This window comes from Pogona vitticeps, chromosome 3 (genome assembly GCF_051106095.1).
Source record: "Pogona vitticeps strain Pit_001003342236 chromosome 3, PviZW2.1, whole genome shotgun sequence".
Taxonomy (NCBI): Eukaryota; Metazoa; Chordata; class Lepidosauria; order Squamata; family Agamidae; genus Pogona; species Pogona vitticeps.
This window is the reverse complement of record NC_135785.1, coordinates 249,298,670-249,317,884: the sequence shown is the minus strand read 5'-3', so window position 1 is coordinate 249,317,884 and position 19,215 is coordinate 249,298,670. Positions and strand designations below refer to the sequence as shown.

Here is a 19,215-nt window from a genome sequence, read left to right as displayed (position 1 = left end):
CCAATGGTGGGGCGGCAGCAAGGAGGTGCAGGCGGACACGCAGAGACAGGGGTACGACACCCCGATCATTTACAGCAAAGGGTGTTTTGCTGTGTGTTGTTTTAAAAAGAGCAGTGGCAGGAAATGGGGACACTGCTGAGGGGACCTTTGCCGAGCAAGGGAGAGGGACTGGGAGAGAGGGAAGCCTGGTCATGGAGAGGAAGAGGAAAGAGACAGATGCTTCCCCCTCCTGCTGCCTCATCCACAGCAGAAAGGGATCGGAGGGCTTCCTTGACCGGAGGAAGCCGCGTGCCCTAAAAAATAAGCTCCACCAGAAGCATTCAGGCTCTCTCCCGGGGCGACACCAATTCCCTTCCTCCCGCTCGAGCCAGGACAGACCTCCCAGGACAGCCAAAGCGGCGGCAGCAGCAGGCGGGGCAGTGGCAACTCTGGGCAAGATTGACAGGGCTTGCAGCCCACCGAGATTAGAGGAGCTGCGATCAGATGCCCTGAGGTTGAGGCGGAGCGTCTGTCAGCTGTGGTGCTGGTGCTTCGGCAGGCTGATCCGGAGCAGTTGGTGCTGGCAGTAGATCCAGAGTGGGGTCTTGAGGGACCTCCATGCCGGGATTCCCCCTTACTCTGCCACTTCCGATTCCGCCACTGCCACTTCCAGTTCCGCTGCAGTGGCAGCACACCGCCTGCTGTTTTTTCCCCCCAGTTTGGGCACCCAATCCCAAAAAGGTTCGCCACCACTGAACTAGGGCCAAACCAGGAGAGACCCATGGGATCAGTTGCTGAATAGAGATGGGCATGAACCAGTTCATCCCAGTTCATCCCAGTTTGTAAAGGCTCTTGCTTATGACTGAGAGATTAACTGATGAGGTGGGAAAAGCAAGCAAGCAAGCTGGGCCTGATGAGTGGTTGGTTGAGCCAGAGCAGCCAGGGAAGGGAGCAGCAACACCCATGCTGCTGCCTTTACAAACTAGGATGAAGCAAGATGGACCAGTTTGTGCCCATCTCTGTTGCTGAATGATACGTTAACAATTATGTAAACCCCCTTGATTAAATGGATCTACTGCACTTGGTAGTGCTATGATTTGGATTTGGCCTCTCATATCCATGGAGGTTCTCACATGAATTAAAACCCTGGTTTTACCAAATTCCATTTCTTACAGAAAATCTCCACAGATAGAGAAGGTGGCTCAATTATTGGCCACATGCCGAAGGGCGACAGGAGAGCACTCCTGCTGAACCTGGTAGGAATGTCATGGGTGCTAGAGATCCAGTGGAAGGATCTGTTTATGGGTGGGGTACCAGTTCAACCAGAGGCATATAGTATGGTGGATTGGCAGTGCAAAGTTATACATTACTCTGAGTTATGCCCCATTGAGTACAGTGATAAGGAGTGGGCAATGTGTAGTCCTGCAGATCCCTTCCTGTTCGATCATCCCAGATGTCCAACAACATCTGGAGGGTCACATGTTGGCCATTCTAACCTAGGAATAAATCCTGTTGAACTAATTGGAACTCCTAGGACTCCCACGCATTAGCAAATACTGGTGGTATTAGAAAATAGCAGCCGGGTAGGTAGGGCTTGTTAGCCTAGGAAGGCAGCCCATCTGGGAGAAGGAAAACTCCTACTTCAAACCTCCACTGCCTTGTGGCTATATCCACTGATGGAAAAGGCTTCAGGAGTCAACCTCGAGGCAAAATCCAGAGTTGGAGTCCCGGAGGCAGTTCATGTCGTTCTGTCAACTCCTGCGACGTCGCTAGAACCAGTTGTATTGGCTTTTGCCTTTCCATTGGGCTATTTCAGCAATGTGGAGAGGGGGGATTTGCTGCTTGGGTAACAGCCTATCCCCCATATTATTTTACCCAGGCTTCATGCTCTGGAGAGGACACTCCAGCTTCGCATACAGCGTCAAAGTCCTCCATACAGAGCACGTTACCATAGTCTCTCGAGACTGAAGGATGCCTATGAAGAGAGATCCAGTTTTAATTGACACTTTCAATCAGAACTCTAAAGGGTTACTCCTGGGGAGAACAGTTCTTAGAAAGTTCAGCACATGGAAAGGAGCAAATTTGGAAGCAGATGCCTCTGCTCAAAATTTCAAGGGGTCAGCCCATGCTCCTATTATGAGCCACTGTTACTAATTTGGACACAACATGGTTCATATTTTTTGTTTATTTGTTTGTTTTAGATGCCACCTCTCTCCTCAAAAGGGGACTCAAAGTGGCTTTGAATATTTATTTGCTTAAAAATTCAATGTAGGGGATGGAAAGTCGGGCAACTAGGATTGTGACATGAGGACTGTGACTAGGACTGTGACATGATTTCACTGCCCCCACCCCAGTGCAATCATAATTGAAATGAGATTCTTTCTTCCTCTCTTGTATTTCTATGGAGGGGAAGCTTCCATTTCAATTGACAAAAAATGTCATGTCTATATTGGCCCGGAGTCCTTGTAAAAGGCTTGCAAATTGAAGTAGAAATGTACTTAGCACTTTATATTAATGAAGCCTTTGAGAATTGTCCAGAAAAGTGATGCTGTCTGTTGGAACTCACTTTCTAACTTGTTTGATATATAGCCACCCCATTTTGAAATGCCAGGAAATAATTACAGATATGCCAGAATTTAAAAAAAAAAAAAAAAAGGAAAAGGAAAGGGACAAAGGGACCTTCCACAAAATCTCACCATATTAATTTTACTTTTTTTTCTTTTCAAAAAGCAGAATGCCATTTAACACACAGATGAGTTCTACTCGGATGATGGCACATATTGTTTTCAGAGAGGTCTCTGGATATAAATAGAATTAAATGAAAGAAACTGATTGGCCGGCTTCATATATTTTCTTGGAAATTTTCCTCCCTTTCTGTGGCATAATTGGAGCTAAAAATAATGAATGTATATAATGCTGGCCTTTGTGTTTAAGCATGTTATTTTCTGTGTTTTAAGCACATCTTTTAAAAATAGAATCATCATTCTAAAGGGGAAAAAATAATTTTCTCCTTTACAAAAAAAAAAAAAGCTAAATTAGAGCAATGTATTCTCTCTTGACATACTTCACCGGAATAATCTGTAAAGTTCAGTTTCTGTGAAATGTATTTTCTTGTTCTTTTCCTCCTGCTGTCTTCTCAGAGTGGCTAAGCCAGAGTCAACAGAAAGGATAACAAAACAGCAATGATTACCATGCCTTTTACATACGCTAGGACAGCTCAGCGATGGGGATACCTCACCCAAAATTTCTGTGGGAGTGACCCCCTCAATCCTAATCACAAACTGCTTATATAGGGAGATGCAAACTTTCAAATAATGGTTGTAATTTTTTTAAAAATACAATATATTTCTTCATAGCAGGGAATCCTGTGGCCACACAGCACATGTGCCTGTTGAGTCTATTGCAAGGGGACAACTCTGCTCTCCTTTCTGACATCACTTTGGGCTAAATGCAACTGTTAGTGCCATCTAGATTCAATCCACTGAACCAATGGAATTTTGAAAATTCAACATGTTGGGAAAGCTCAGTGGATCTCCTCTGATTGAAATGAACAATTAGATTCAGCCTTTTATGTTTGAACTTGGCTGACGCTTCAAAAAGATACCTTCTAGCAGAGGCTAGTCTTCTGTCAGCCTTCAGCCTTTCAAACAGATGGAAATCCTCAATAAAATAGGGCACATATTACATAAACTCTATTCACATGTGAATGGGACTTCCCTCTGAGTAAGGTTGCAGAGGAAATGGGATTACTCTGTTTGTATATATCAGGCAAGAGAGGAAACACAACAGAGTCAAAAACAACAAATATAAAATATATTGTATTAAAAATATATTTGCATAGTTTTTTAATCTATCATCATTTCTAGCAGAAATTCTCAGAAGGGTAGTCTGTATTGCAGCAAAAGCAACTTTAACACTAGCAAATGTAAGTCAACAAATGTGAGACTTCATTCATTTCAATCCACTTCTTCAGACAAAAAGTGCAAGTGGATTGTAATCCACAAAACTCACACGGAAGTGAATTTGTTTGAAGCGTCCCACGGTGCCTCTGTTTTTTGTTTTGTTGTTGCTGCTGCAGAAATAGCCTAACAAGAGTACCTCTCAAAACTTGTGGGTGAAGGGCTCACCAACTAATGACCTTTGAAAGACTGCTAATGCCCACAATTAAGATCTGTATTTGTCATTTTCCAAGAACTGTTAACCCATAACAACGATGTTAAAGCCACAACTGGGTAGATCTTTATTTTCTTTCTTTCTTTCTTTCTTTCTTTCTTTCTTTCTTTCTTTCTTTCTTTCTTTCTTTCTTTCTTTCTTTCTTTCTTTCTTTCTAAACTTCTTAAACTTTAAGCCACTTTGCAGGTTTGGTTCCAAAGCTTGCATTAGGTGTGTTCCCAAATACAATCTCTGGACCTCTACTGGCCAACTTCATCATTGTAGTGTTTAAATATGTTGTAAAGCTAAGATTAGACTTGTGCAGGCAACCTTCCATTTCAGTGTAAATGTACGATGCCTGAGGAATCATAACTGAACCTGTCTTTCTTCAGCCAGTCTCCGAAGAGTTTCAGAATGGAGAAGGCTTTGGTTACATCGTAGCTTTCAGGCCCAATGGAACAAGAGGCTGGAAAGAAAAAATGGTCACATCTTCAGACGCCTCCAAGTTCATCTATAGAGATGAAAGTGTGCCTCTCTTGACTCCATTTGAAGTGAAAGTTGGTGCTTATAACAACAAAGGAGATGGCCCATTCAGCCCAATTGTCATTATCTGTTCTGCCGAGGGAGGTGAGTCTGTACATCTTATTAAAATGATTTTAATTTTAAATGTACTTAACAGGATGTAAGATCAGTCAGCAAGACTGAGTAAAATATGAAGAAGGCTGGAAGTGAAATCTGCTGCCTAGATTCCATAACGGTGATTAGACATGTGAGATCTGATGCATAGATGGAAGGAAATCCTTCCTTCCAACTTCCCAAATGGATTTACCTCATGATGCAAGCTTGAAATCAAGGTTGGCATCATGGGACACATAATGAAGCCCACTTCCTGCAGGAAGCCTGTTCCCCAACCACAGACAGCCCCTAAGCCGTTAAGTTCAGTTGTTCTTGCAGTTCCTGCCTATTCACCTTTCCAAGCATGGAAGTAAGCAATGGCAAAAGTGAGTAAATCAGGGTAGGAAAACTTACAAAGGCAAATTTTACTGTCCCAGTTGTGGTGGGTGCCATCCTCTTCTGAACTCCTACAAAGAGATATGCCTCATTCAATAGGATGGGGATTCCAAATGACACCCCTATAATCCAGGGATCAGGGAACTTTTTTACCTTTTACCCCCTAAAAAATGTATATACGCCAACATTACCCCTTGAAAGGAAGGATCTCGGCCACACGTGGCCAGTCGAGCCTCGCCACCCGGGCTGCCGCCACTGCCTGGCGGGGCCATGCTCAGTCCTTGGCCCCGTGGGGGCGGCTCCCTTTCTCCACTGGAGGGTGGCTCCTGGACAGCTGTTGAAGAGCAGCAGGTGGTTCACCCTCCAGGGGCACCTGACACCACCTCCCGCTCCGGCACCAGTTCCGGCGGCTGCTCGCTGGGGCGGCCGCGGGCCTCGCCGTTGAAGAGCCGTGACAGCTGCCACACTGCATCTCTGGGCATAATTTTCACAGTACCTGACACAGGCATTCCCTTTCTGCATGCAAGATATGGGCAGTGTGCATCCTATAAGCCACACAGCCCCCCCCTTTGCCATTTGTGTAGTGTCCTGGGGACTTATAACCACCTTGAGACAGCCTCCACACACACACAAAAAAAAACACTTTCCTTGTAAAAAAAAAATCCCATTTGGCTTGCTTACAGTGGGATCTGCAGTCCCAGAAGGCTCCTAGAAATGTGATCCCACTGATAAGAAAGGGTTGCAAGGAGACTGCAGCATTTTTGCTGCCACAGGAGATTTGATGCATGGCAAAGATGTGTGGCCCGCAGTGGGTTCAGGTTTGCCGGCACAGTTGTTCATCTCTTCCGTAGGCCATGACTCCGATCCAGATCAGCTCCCACCACCACCACCACAATGCAAAACAGTGTCATGTAGCATGTAGTTTATTCTTTATTGTTAGAACGTAGGCGGCCAATTCTGTCTCCACTACTGTTTGCAAATTTTTCGGTAATTTGATATAGTCCACATTTGCCAAGCCATGCATTAACAGGACAAGGGCAGCTGGTAAAAAAAGGGAAGACCTAAATAGAGACATATTGACTCAGTAATGGAAGCCATGACCTCAAGTCTGCAGGAGCTGATGACAGGTCTTTTTGGAGTTCACCAGTTCATAGAATCACCTTAAATCTGAGGTAGTTTGGTGACACATAAAAACAAACTGCAAAATATAGAGAGACATACAAGTTGTATACTTGCTTGACAGATGGTAGCCACACATGATAAAGCATGGGAAGGTTAAGTCACTTTAATTTTATCATGATCAGCATGTTTCGCCACTTGTACTCCCATTAGGAAATATTGATTTTATCTCACCATTTGAAATAAATTTAAGTGACATCCAAAGTTCTATTTAGGACCTTCCAGAATATGCCCTTGAGTTCATTGGCAGCACTCCAGTTGCTTAAATCCCACTAATTTTTCTTGTATACAAGGTAGCTGCCATTTTATCGAACTGGAAGTAGATTCATCTTCATTTTTTCTCTCTGCTACTATTTTTGTAATTGTCACGTTCCGGCCTGTCCCTTGGTTGTTTCACCAATCGAAGGGCACAAGCTATGTGTCATGTCACTGCCACCAGTTGATTACATCAACATTGTTTATTATTAATCACAGATGTCCAGGCAATGTGTCATTTTAAAAAGTACCAAAAAGTTTATTATTACAGGTGATGAACGTACAATCAATGTCATTAACTCTTAACAAAACATCCTACTTCATCCACTCTCAACCCCGAACCCCCTCTATCCACTCCAAATTCACAAATCTTGCAACCTTCCAATCTAACTCCTCCCCCTGCAGAGATTCTTATATCTCGTGACTCCACCTCTCCAGCACTCTCATTGGTCCATACAGATAGCACATTAATGTTCATGACCTGGGCAGATGCCACAGTAATATTCCAATTTCAGTCATTCCTAATAATCAAAGCAAAGTGTTATATTCCACCCGGTAGCGCTTAAAGCACTCTCGGGGCAGTTTACAACATAATTATCAGGCTACAAATCCCACTGGATCCTTAGTTTTACCATCCTTGGAAGGATGGAAAGCTGAGTCAAACCTGAATCCATTGAGACCATACTCAGGTCGTGAGCAGAGCCTTGGCTGCACTACTGCAGTTTAACCACTGTGCCACAAGGGTTACAATTAGTTTGCTGAAACAGTTTCACCAGATTCTGTCCCCTTTGCATCGGAGGCTGACTGTACAAATACAAACTATACAAATGATCTCCGACTACTTAGTAAATCAAGCCTATCACATGGGAAAGTAGCTCTTCTTCCTCCTTCCTGGATATATCCTCTAAATTCAGGTATTTACCCAAATGCAGACCTGAAGGCATGAATGTCAGCCACTTGTCCTCTTCTACTCATTCCCCCAAAGCTTGTATACTCTTACGAAGATCTTGAGTGGAGATGGGCATGAATCGCTTCATGCTGGGTCGTTGCACGTTACCAGCGTTCCCTTTCCCCACTCCTCTGGTTGGCTCCCCCACTCATCAGCCAGTGCGTGCTGTTCCTCTCCTCCTTTTTGTGCAGCCACCCCATCACAGCAGGAGTGTGTACTTCCCTCCTCCACCTCCTCCAGCAGCTGGCCACTCAGACCAGGAGTGGGGCAAGGATTCCTACAGTGCTGTCTTTGCATGGCCAGCTGCCGGAGGAGGCAGCACACCATCCTGCTGAGACTGGATGGCTGTGCGAAAAGGAAGAGACAAGCAGAGCATGCCGGCTGGTGAGTGGGGGAGCCGGATGGGGAGAGGGAGGAGGGAACACATAGCACCTGTGGTGCCATGTTGATGACTCACAATGACCCAGCAAAAACTGATTTGTGCCCATCTCTAATCCTGAGGCTACTTAAAAAGAGCATTGCCCTAATACAGATTTTGGTATTTTATTTACACGCGGTACAGATCCCTTTGCCTTTTTTGCATGTCTTTGTTTTTATGTTTGAATATGAAATGACCTGATGACTTAGCAACTATGCCTGCTGTTTTTTTATTTATTGCTATTCAGAGGCTGAGATTGGCCCTTTAAGGGCTATTGTGAGCCTCCACAGGTCAGTTTCTGGCCTCAAATGGCTTTTTTAAATTTTTAACGAAGGTTATATTGGGCTAAAACCAGACCCAAGGAGCCTTCGTAGCTGTTTGGGGGCTGTGCATTGCCCACACCAGTATCACACATGCATATCCTTCCTCTTTCCCATCAGCAGCAGGAGCAGGAGCAACAGCAGGCTGTTATTTTGAAAACTCCAGCTGCTCTGCTACTATATTACAAAATGTGCCATTTATATTCATGAACATGGAAATGCCTTTTAGAAGTTTTAATCTTACAGATCCCTTCTTCCATCAATCAGGCTGTCCATTTTCTACCTCTACAGTGAGAGAGCCATTGGGGAGATAATTAATATCTCTATGAGTAAAGGAAGGCATCTTTATCAAGCATAGTTCACACCGATCTGTATCTCATTAGCATTCTCTCCCAGTAGATTGTCAGGAGGGAAAACGATGGCTAGGACAGGGCATCTTCATCGCAGGGTCCGCCCAAGACCTTTTCCTGCTGGACTGAGAGCACCAAACAGTGTCTCCACCCACCCAATTCAACTCATATTGCGCCACCTCAACCACCTTATTTTGAAAGCTGAAGGGGGGAGAAAACACATCAGAAGCATCATGCTTCAAAATAAAATGTAGCAAAAATGAATTGTCATAAATGAAAATGTGCTCCCTTTTCATAGCACTTCTAATCAGTTACCGGAGCCAGTCACCTCATGCCTAATGATAGAGCGGGCTCTGCTAGATGAAGATGCTGAAGAAGAAAAAGCCCACACAAGACGGCCATTTTGCCACACATTCGCACTTGTTACAAAAAAAGTCTCGTTCTGGCAGTATGCTGTAGATCAATGGCAAGGTTTTTACTTGAAAATTGCTGTCTCAGTGAACCACTTAATGAAGGGGGGATACTCTATTGATCAAATTGCCTACTTAACTCATATATATTTTATTCTTCACAGGAATAAGCATTGTATTGTGAAAATAATAGGCTCAAGGCCAAGTGGCTGAAAGAGATTCCTTTAACTAAGGGAAAATTACTATTTTGGTACACCAGTATTGTATAGTGAAAATCACTAGCCTGCCAGTCATTTTGATAATCTAGCCCTCATTAGAATGGCCTTGATCTCCCTCAGCAGGGGGAAAAAAGGAATATTAATTAAGCCCCAGAGTGAAGTACAAACATTCTGCCCCCTTCATCTAGAGAATATTATGTGGTTTGTAGAGAGCAAAAGAAAGGAAATCCATTTCTCCAAGAGCTTCTGTTCTCAAAGAAGACGGCTAGCCTTGCCTATAACCTTACGGATTTAACCAATTTAATAGACTGCTTTTTCTTTGGCACTCTCAACAGTAGTTCTCTGAGTATATGTAGGAAATCCTAACTTCGCATTCTCTGAACGTCCATCAGTTAGAATGTCCAAGTATCTTTGAAAAAATGTAAGCATTAAGCTGACATATAAAGGGAGTACATGTTTTAGTATCAGTATATTCTGTGATCCCTTTTCTAATATTTCACCAAATAAATGCAGGTGTGTCACTGGTGCGCTGTTGTCCGAACAGTACTATATGGCACACTTAATATTGAATTCCAGCTACTGTGCTCTGCAAGTGAGAAACCAGTGTGGTTGATCTATGGCATGAAAATTTTTTAAATGTTATAAAAACAGATTTTATAGATATTGGACTTCATCTACGCACTTCTGCAAAAGCATTTATAGTTGATGCTGTAATATTAATAAAAGGCTATGATCGTAACACTGGCAGCAATTATAGGAAAACCTAATGAACCCATCTATCTTAGTGTTAGTCAAATAGCATTCAGCAATGTACTGAGTTATGAGCTATTTCAAACTGTAGCAGATTTGATGGTCCCTTTTTCCTGTCCAAATCAGTAAAAGCTACCATTTCATCTCTATAAACTTCCAGATGATTATTAGTTTATTCATAGATGGTGGGCACCCAAGCTTTTCTGGAATATTTGCATTTTTAGTGTCTAACATGGGTGCATATCTGCATGGAGCATGCATGTGCATGCATGCATGTGCATGCACATACACACATGAACATACCACATTTGCTTCCTGCATTAGAAAGAAATACTTGATGTTTACTCCCACATGGCAAATAGCTATTTATATTTTTCATCTGCTTACTTTTCATTCTGAGCCATGCAGTTCCATGAAAGGGAAATGATTTCTGCATTTATAGAAAACTGCCACCCAACAGTCTGTGTAGATCACAAATTATTTGTCCCATTGCAATCTTCCCTGACAACAAGGTAATTGCCTCAGTGATATAAAATTCAGGAAATGGCTTTCCATGCACACATTTTTATAATGCATAAAACAGAAAATGCAGTGTGCTTGTTGCACAGAAAATCATATTGGGTGCAAAACACTGAAGCATCAATATTGCTTTGACTGCATAACTTGTTTTATGCTATGAAAACACAGGAATTCATTTGCAGTGTCACAAAAAAAACAAAGTGGAAGTTTTCGCTTTCCAGAGGTGAGGGGAGATGCTGATTTACAGGGGAAAGATGGCAGGACACATACTTTGCATGCTGAAGGCCCATGTTGAGTCTACGCCTCTCCAGTTACATGCTACAAATTAGACCACAGCTGACAGGCAAAATTATTGCCTGAGTCCCTCCTGTCAAAAATGAAAATGTTGGGCTTAAACAAGTAAAGTAAGTACATGCCATCAAGCCGATTCTGACTTATGGCAACCCTTCCCAGTATTTTCTCTTGTTATGTGTTGTCAAATCAGAACTGAACTTAACGGCAACTGTATTAGGGCTTTTAAGGTAAGTGAGATATTTAAGAAATGGTTTTACAAGTTCCACTCACCCAGTGAGTTTTCAAGTCCAGGTGAGGATTTGAAGCTTGGTTTCCAGAATCCTAGTCTGTCATTCTACACCATACTGGGTATCATCCCAGGATTTTCTAGGTACTCAGAAATAGTTTACCATCCTCATCTTTTCAAGGTTTTCCTGAGGTTATGCAGCTTGCCCAAGGCCACCCAGGATGGCTCTCCTCCCAGGAGGCACAATAGGGACCCACACTCCGTACTTTTGGCTCTGTAGCCAGCTAGTCAACTTGCTGAGCTATCTAGCCATCTAACCGTATACAGGGATTTATTTTATTTCCCAGCCCACTGGCTAATGGCATTTCGACATATTAATAATGCACAACACAACAAATCGCTTGTGTGATGAAAGCCACAAGAACAATTCCTGAAACTATCTGCTGAGAAAGGAATGAGTTCCTTTTTGCAATCTGAATTCTGATTACATCAATGAGAGTTTCTTAGAATTGTTTCATCTTGCAGTTATTTTATAATGACCCACTCTGAGTTTATTTTCTTTTGATCTCTTCACTCATATTCTGTCCATCAGACTGCTGAACATTTTGCTAGTTGTTTAGAAACATCCAATGCCTGACGGCTGCTTTACACGGCCAAGCTTATCTTTCTGGCCCTGACAATGATATTGGGTAAGATGAGAAGATGTAAGGAAATACCATGGAAATAATGGTTGTCGCTGTATTTTTCTTTTCTTTTCTTTTTTCTCCCCGATAGTCAAGACAACCGTGACGTTTTATCCTCAGCAATAAGAGACACTAAGGAGAAAGTATTTGACAAATTCTGTCCTAGTATTTTTGATAGATACAAGCTGTTACAGCTGAAGTTTATTCCTTCAATCTCTTTTCTTCCTGCAGAACCCAGCACAGCTCCAACTGATATCAAGGCTGCAGGACTGTCTGTATCAGAGATTCTTGTGTCGTGGAGACATAGTAAAGAAAGTCTGGGAAGACCGCAGGGATTTGAGGTATTAATACAGAATATAATATGATGTGTCAGAGATATGGGGAATCTCTTCTTCTTTTTTAACAAATGAAAATCACACACTACAACTTGTGTCAGAAATTTAATCCTTGTAACAAATGAGTAACAAATGATTTAGAAGATGTTGGATCATGCAAAGGTTAGTGTGGACTGGCATTACTTTGGATTCTCCTCCATGTTTTGTCCATAATCACCACTATCTTTGACTCTTCTTTATGTCTGCATGGAGTTCACGGTTCCATTTTTTAAAAAAAAGCTGACTTCCTTTGCAGTTTCTAGACAAGCAAACTGATGGAAAAACTAAAATACAGGGGCAATCACCACTGCTATCTGTCCTCCAGCAAATCATTTGTCATCAGAGCATTTGTTTTTGCTGAGGCTTTCAGGAACTCTAAGGCAGCTGTTTAACTTCGAGCCCACATGAGCTTTTGTGAAGAAGCTTTGCTTCCTTTACGAGGACCTCAGCTTTTTAAAAATGTATCTTATTTTGCAGATTTTGGGCAGTGTCCTGTTTTGAGGAAACCTGTATAAGAAATGGTCCATTCCACACATTGGGTGAAACAACACTGGAAAAATATTGGAAATACCTTGGCATTCACCATATGATGCAAAGGCAAATGTGAACCAGAATTTTGCTCCTCCCAATCCATAGGGTTTTTTTCTGTCTGCTGCTGGGGCTTCTATTTTTTGAAAAACAGATCCATTCACATCAATTTAGAATGTGATTGATTGAACTCATGCAAAAAAGCCACCATGTCAGCACACACTCAGAGAACAGCAAAAGAAGTATCAGCAAGATATTTTGTGGTTTTTTTAAAAGTTAGAGGTGAACACAATCTCTCTCTTTTTTAAAAACAAGTTACAGAAATTTATATATTTAAAATAGTTTCATCCCACCTTTCTCCTTAAAAAGAACCAAAGGTGGCTAAAGAGCAGAAAAGCTAATGAGAGGAGGAAGCCTTTGTTACACCTTATTAGCATTTCCCTTTTAACTGTGCCACCTGCAGGGCTATAAATAGGGTTGCAAACAAGCTGCAAACAAGGCTTTTCTTTTATTAATGTGGATAGACCTGGGAAAACCTACATTCTCAGGTAGGACTTCACAGCTAATTCATGTGAGTGAAATCACATGTCCCTCACTGTGTAATTGTACCCATGGTTACCTGCTTTTAATGCTACTCATGAAAGGGGTGATCTAGCAACCCCATCTGCAAGTGTAAAGCCCCATTGTTTGCAACAGGGCAGTCACCAGCTTGTATAGCTATACAGGGCAAATGTTAAATGCTGTACACATTGGAACCCTTATGCTCCACATCTTTGAACAGAATACTAAGGTTTCGAAATGGTTGTCCTGGATGAAAAATGACAGGAGCTGCAGGTCAAATGGGCACTTTCTCAAATTCTGGTATCTGACAGAACACCTCCTTCCAACTAAATCTGCCTCTCCTGTAAGGTCTTCTTAGGCCAGGTGGTTGAGAGTTCTGACCCCGAGAGAGGCCCAGAAAATGACAACCAGAATTGGACCTTCTTGGTGGTCACTCTGTAACTTTGGAATAGTCTCCCACCTGAAATTCGCCTGGCCCCTTTATTGGGAACTCTCAAAAGATTATTAAAAACATGGCTATTTAGACAGGTCATCACAAACTCTGGAACATCCTGATACAGTGGTGCTTTTAATAACTATACATTCAACCCTTTGCCAGGCCTTTATTACTTTAATGTATTTTATTTTCATTATTTTCACATTTCGTTTTAAGTTGTTATTGATTAAACTGCCCAGAGTGGCCTTGGTAGCCAGATGGGTGGTATTAAAAACAAACAAACAAACAAACAAACAAACTAACTAACTAACTAACTAACTAACTAACTAACTAACTAACTAACTAACTAACTAATTAATTAATTAATTAATTAATTAATTAATTAATTTAAGATCAGCAGGCTGGGCACAGGCAAAACTTGCCGTTTCCCAGAAATGGGAAAAATATCTCCCCGTGAGTCAATGGTTTTGATGTGATTTTCCTCTTCATTTCTCACATACCAATAACCTAAATTAAATGACTGCATAAACAACATATACACAAACCCCAAGAGAGAGGTTTTGGATGGAAAGATTGCTTCTGTTCCTACTTTTGCACTCTTGGTTTGAGGAAAGGACCCCACAAAAGTGAAAAGAGCAATTCCCAGCAATTCTAGTCCAAATACTTTCTCTGTCTGACATTCTGGACATTCGCTGCCATTCAGAATAAACAATAGTGGGCTAGATGGGCAGATGATCTATGTTGGCTGAAGACCACTTCCTATGCAGTGACACAAACTCTAGTGCCTCCCCATTGCTTAATGTAACCATGCAAATTACAGTGGTGACCAACTGTGTGTCCGAACAGCCTAAGAGATCTATAAGGCTCTGGATTTTGCATGTACTACCACAGTTCTCTTCAGAGGAGTGCAAACTTGTGTGGCAGATGCATTAACCAAGTAATACTACATTACTGGGGGAAGGTAGACATCCCAGCTCACAGACTGCCAAAAATACACCAGCCTGCCAGCTTGTTGCAGGCAGAGAGGGATCTGAAAAAGACAGGCTCTTATATGTTTGTCTTCCCACTTGCCTTTCTGTTGGGCATCTCCAAGAGGAACCTCCTTTCACCTTCATTCTTCAGGTGTTTTGAGAAACAGGAGGGGTTGGGACTGGTGGATCTAAAGCCAATTCTAGAATATCATGCTTTGGCCCACTCTGCCATTAGAGCAGCCATGAAGGAGGAACCATGGCTGCGGATCTTTCTGCCAACATTCAAGGGAGACCTCTAATAGCAAACTGTCTGCCCACAGAGACTGCCATCATAATCTGTGGCCGCACAGGCACCAATCCAAAGACCACTGTTACCCTGGATTGTTCCCCCAATACACTTTATGAAAACTGGAGACTTCAAACTTTTAAAGCCGAGTGAAATAAAATAAAACTGAGCTGGTTTTCTTCCTGCTTCACGAGATGTTACCAACCTTAGCAAAGATATGCTGCCCCCCTCCCGCAAGTTCAAAAATAACCCAGACATCACGGCCACCTCCTCACTTGTGAAATACTTTATGTTGGTGTCAACAAGAGGTTTGCATTTGCAAAAAGAACATTTACATAAATGGTGCCATCACATGTGTTGCACAAATTGTGGAACTAAATCTGTATGACCATGTTGGCTAGGGATTCTGGGAACTGTAGTCCCTGCATGAAGGGACTACCTAAAGAAAGCAGACCCCCGAAGAATTGATGCCTTTGAATTGTGGTGCTGGAGGAGGCTCTTGAGAATCCCCTGGACTGCAAGGAGAACAAACCTATCCGTTCTAAAGGAAATCAACCCTGAGTGCTCACTGGAAGGACAGATCCTGAAGCTGAGGCTCCAGTACTTTGGCCATCTGATGAGAAGAGAAGACTCCTTGGAAAAGACCTTGATGTTAGGAAAGTGCGACGGCAAGAGGAGAAGGGGACGACCGAGGATGAGATGGCTGGACAGTGTCACCGAAGTGACCAACATGAATTTGACCCAACTCCGGGAGGCAGTGGAAGATAGGAGGGCCTGGCGTGCTCTGGTCCATGGGGTCACGAAGAGTCAGACACGACTAAACGACTAAACGAACGAACGTAGTCCCTAAAGGAACTTTTCTGAGCTATGTCTTAACAAATTTTCACATGGTCAAAACTGGCCTCAAGTGAAGTGAACACATAATTGAGTCATACATGAAATTCAGGTCTCAAATTTGTTTCTTCCCCTGTCCTTGGCATATATACATATCCCCTTCATATATTTAGACATATGCAAATTGTTGCATATGTTTTCTGCCTGTGAGATAGTGAGATGTTTCCTGCTGTTCTCATCAAAATTTCTGTATTTGCAAGAACAATCTTTATGCCAGTTGCAAAAATTGCACAGATTGTGGAACTAAGCTGTGGAAACTACTACCTTGTTGCATGGACTGTTGAAATTAGAGGCATCAGATGGGTTTTTGGTATCATTCTGAGCAATCAGTCACTCTTTGTGTGCCTGTTGTTTGCATACGCCTTGCTTCACAAAAACAAAAATGCACTTGTTTTCTGCTAATTATATTTTCCACAAAATTAAGAAATCTCAAATAGAAAAACCATTCCTTAGCTTGTTCTTATGCTGGGGGCAGGAAATATCAGAAAACCTAAGGAAATCTCCCCAACATGCTCTGACCGGCTGATGTGTCAAGACAGCCCGTCTCACTCAGAACAGGTAATTCAATGAAATTTCTTCACATCCATAACATACTAATGCACACCTAATTCTGGGTAGTCTCCTCAGGGAATGACCCAGATTATATACACATGTCTAAATATTTGTGGCACAGCTGCATTCACAGAAATGTAAAATCCTAAAGATAGCTGTTCTCCAACATACACAAGTACAGGGGATACAAGAGAACAGGCAAATTAACTTCAAAATTTTGCACCGGATGAAATCCTGGAACATTTTCCAGTCATGACTGACAGTGCAGACTCAAAGATAAGCCAGCTGTCATAGATTTGGAATGAGCAGAAGCCCCTTTTGCTGGCACATCTTCCCTTACGTTAGCCATTCTCAGATCTGCTGGCACAATCATCCAGCAGAAGAGCTGAAAAAAGCAGAGAAGGGAAGACACTGATTGACTCCAGATCAAAACCCCTTTCAGCCCAAACTCACAGCCACTGTGGCAGCACAAAATTAGGCCACAGTTGGAATTGTCTGAGGATGGCTGAGCATCAGCTAAGTTGACAGAGAGCCATTTGTGCTGAACCCAAAATCTGCCCAGCCCAGGGCTGTTGGCCTGCCTTCATGCTGGCATAATGGTTGTATCTCTGAGATGGAAGTTTGGATCTGGCATAACTCACTTCCTCCCTCACCCACCTCTTCTCCTATCACTGACTGATCTAAGGGGAAAGCCGGTGACTACAAAAGGCACACATCTAATTGCATTGGAATGGGTTTGCTGTAACAGGAACAATCTCCCTTAAAGTGACCCTTCCAACTGCCAGGGAATCACTCCATGATGATCACAAAAAAGTATAAGCCAAAAAGATCCAACAAGAGCACAGATCAGAGTGCATTTCTCCATGTATTGTGTGATCACCAGGAAATAGGTTGCAGTCCAAATTGTGACCTATTTCACAATGCGATCACACCCTTAGGCAGATCTCTTGGCTCTTCTACTTAGTCCAGAGTTCTGCCAGCAGGTCATCTTGCTGGCAGATTTCTGAGAACAATTAGCATAAGAAGCTCCTGCTCAAAACTGCTGGATAACTCAGTGGTTTAGGTTTCTGGCTATGGAGCCAGAGATTGGGGGTTCAATTCCCCACTATGCCTCCTTGGCAGGGGTTGGACTTAATGATCCATAGGGTCCCCTTCCAGCTCTGCAGTTCTGAGGTGGTTGTTATTCCAAACCTATGTGATAGCGGCATATGTTGGAGTTAACACCACACTAATCTGTTAGAATACAATTTTTGATGTTGTCAAAAAGTCTTCTTTGCTACAGGGCTGGATTCGACAGCTTGGCTAAATTATTACCTACTACCCAAACATGGGACAAGTTTCCAAAAAGATGGGAAAAGTTACTGTTTTGGACTACAACTCCCAGAATCCTCCAGCCAGTAGTCATGAACAGGACGTTTTCGGAATTATGTTCCCAGCTCTACCTTTCACAAGCATTCTTTTATCTTACTCTAGGCCTCTTTATTTTGTTGAACTTTTTCTTTCCTAAATCCACAGTACTATTTTTGCAGCCAGGCCCTGTGTTTAGCTGCAGGGGCACTCACAGAGAGGTTCACACCTCTGCCCTACTCACCCTGAAAAATTGCTAGCAGCTGCAGATTGTCTATGTGCTGCCGGAAGCAACTTCCCAAGTCTGTGAGCTCCTGTTTCACTGCATTGTCGTACAATTGGACTGTAAGGCTCGTTCTCAGAGAAAATGTTGTCCAGATAATTATGAGCAGATTCTTCAGAGCCAGATAGCCCTCTGGATAAAATTAGAATCATGGCACGGTCCTCTATAAAAAGCCAGGAATGTGAAAAGGAGAATGGGTGAGCACAGCCATAAGTGCTTCTATGTTCCAAGTTTGGGGGAGAGAGCCACATGAAGCCAAACCTTCAGTCAATTGATAGAGTTCCAACGATGAAGTTCATCCTCATCTCCTGCAACCAAGAAAGAAAGTGGCAAAAAGAATGGATAGCTTCAGAAAGATAGTTCTTGCTTATGAGAACACCACTCATAAAAAGTGTTCTTCTACACGTGTCCAGGTGTATTTTTAGAAAATGGAGTGGCCCCCAGAAGGATCAAGATGCTAGAAAATCAGCTGTTGGGCCCTTGCGAAAGGGATGAAGTTCAAATCATTAGGTAGAATGTTTTTTAATAACATTTTCCCACATGGACGGAGAGGATGGGGAAACTCCTAAAAGTGAAAAACCATTGCCGGATTGCAGCCAGTAGTCTGGATGCCAGTGTGGAAATTCAGCAGTGATATTTTACTTTTGAAGCTTCTACCTCCTGCGTTCTTTCCTGAGGCTCTGAAATTGCTTCCTCAGGGCAAAAGGGAGCCCTAGGGAGGTACAGGGAGCTTTTAATTGGTTTTATTAAATTGTTACTGTCACAGGCTGTTGATATCATCAGTTTCCACTGCATAATTTTATACAAACAGGATTTTGTCCAGTATTGCTGTTCCACCATATATGATTAAAATTACCTAATATAATTACAATTCTTCAAGTGAAAAGTAAATGTTTTGTCCAGGGACAAGTTTTAAATATAGGCAGTGATTAAAGCTACCTATGAATTCATTTCATTGAATGTTCCCTTATTTTAGCTAAGACAGTTCTCAGTGCTAGTTTATTACAGAGATTTAGTATGATTGCTTAATATAATGAGTTCTCCTGTCTTATTTCCATGTATTATCCTTAAAATTTGAGTTGAGCTACAGAAGATGTCAGTTAAAATATCATGAATTTTTTAAACCAATCCCTTAAGTGTTGAAGATGTTTGAGTTATGAGTAGAGATAGGCATGAATCAGGAAAAAAAATGTGATTTGTTTTGATTTGTGATCATCAAGGTTGACATATCACAAATCATAAATTTACATTTTTTTCCTGATAAATTGAC

General features: G+C 42.3%; 1 protein-coding gene across 4 annotated transcripts in view; it reads left to right on the top strand.

Annotated features, from left to right (window-relative positions):
* The window catches only part of CNTN5 (contactin 5), a 590,502-nt gene that overhangs the window by 557,154 nt on the left and 14,133 nt on the right, over positions 1-19,215 (top strand). For all 4 annotated transcript variants that reach the window (XM_078390096.1, XM_078390094.1, XM_078390095.1 and 1 more), the window contains exons 19-20: positions 4,524-4,758; positions 11,945-12,054. In XM_078390096.1, coding sequence (XP_078246222.1) covers positions 4,524-4,758; positions 11,945-12,054 — 345 coding nt within the window. The remainder of the gene's footprint in view (positions 1-4,523; positions 4,759-11,944; positions 12,055-19,215) is intronic.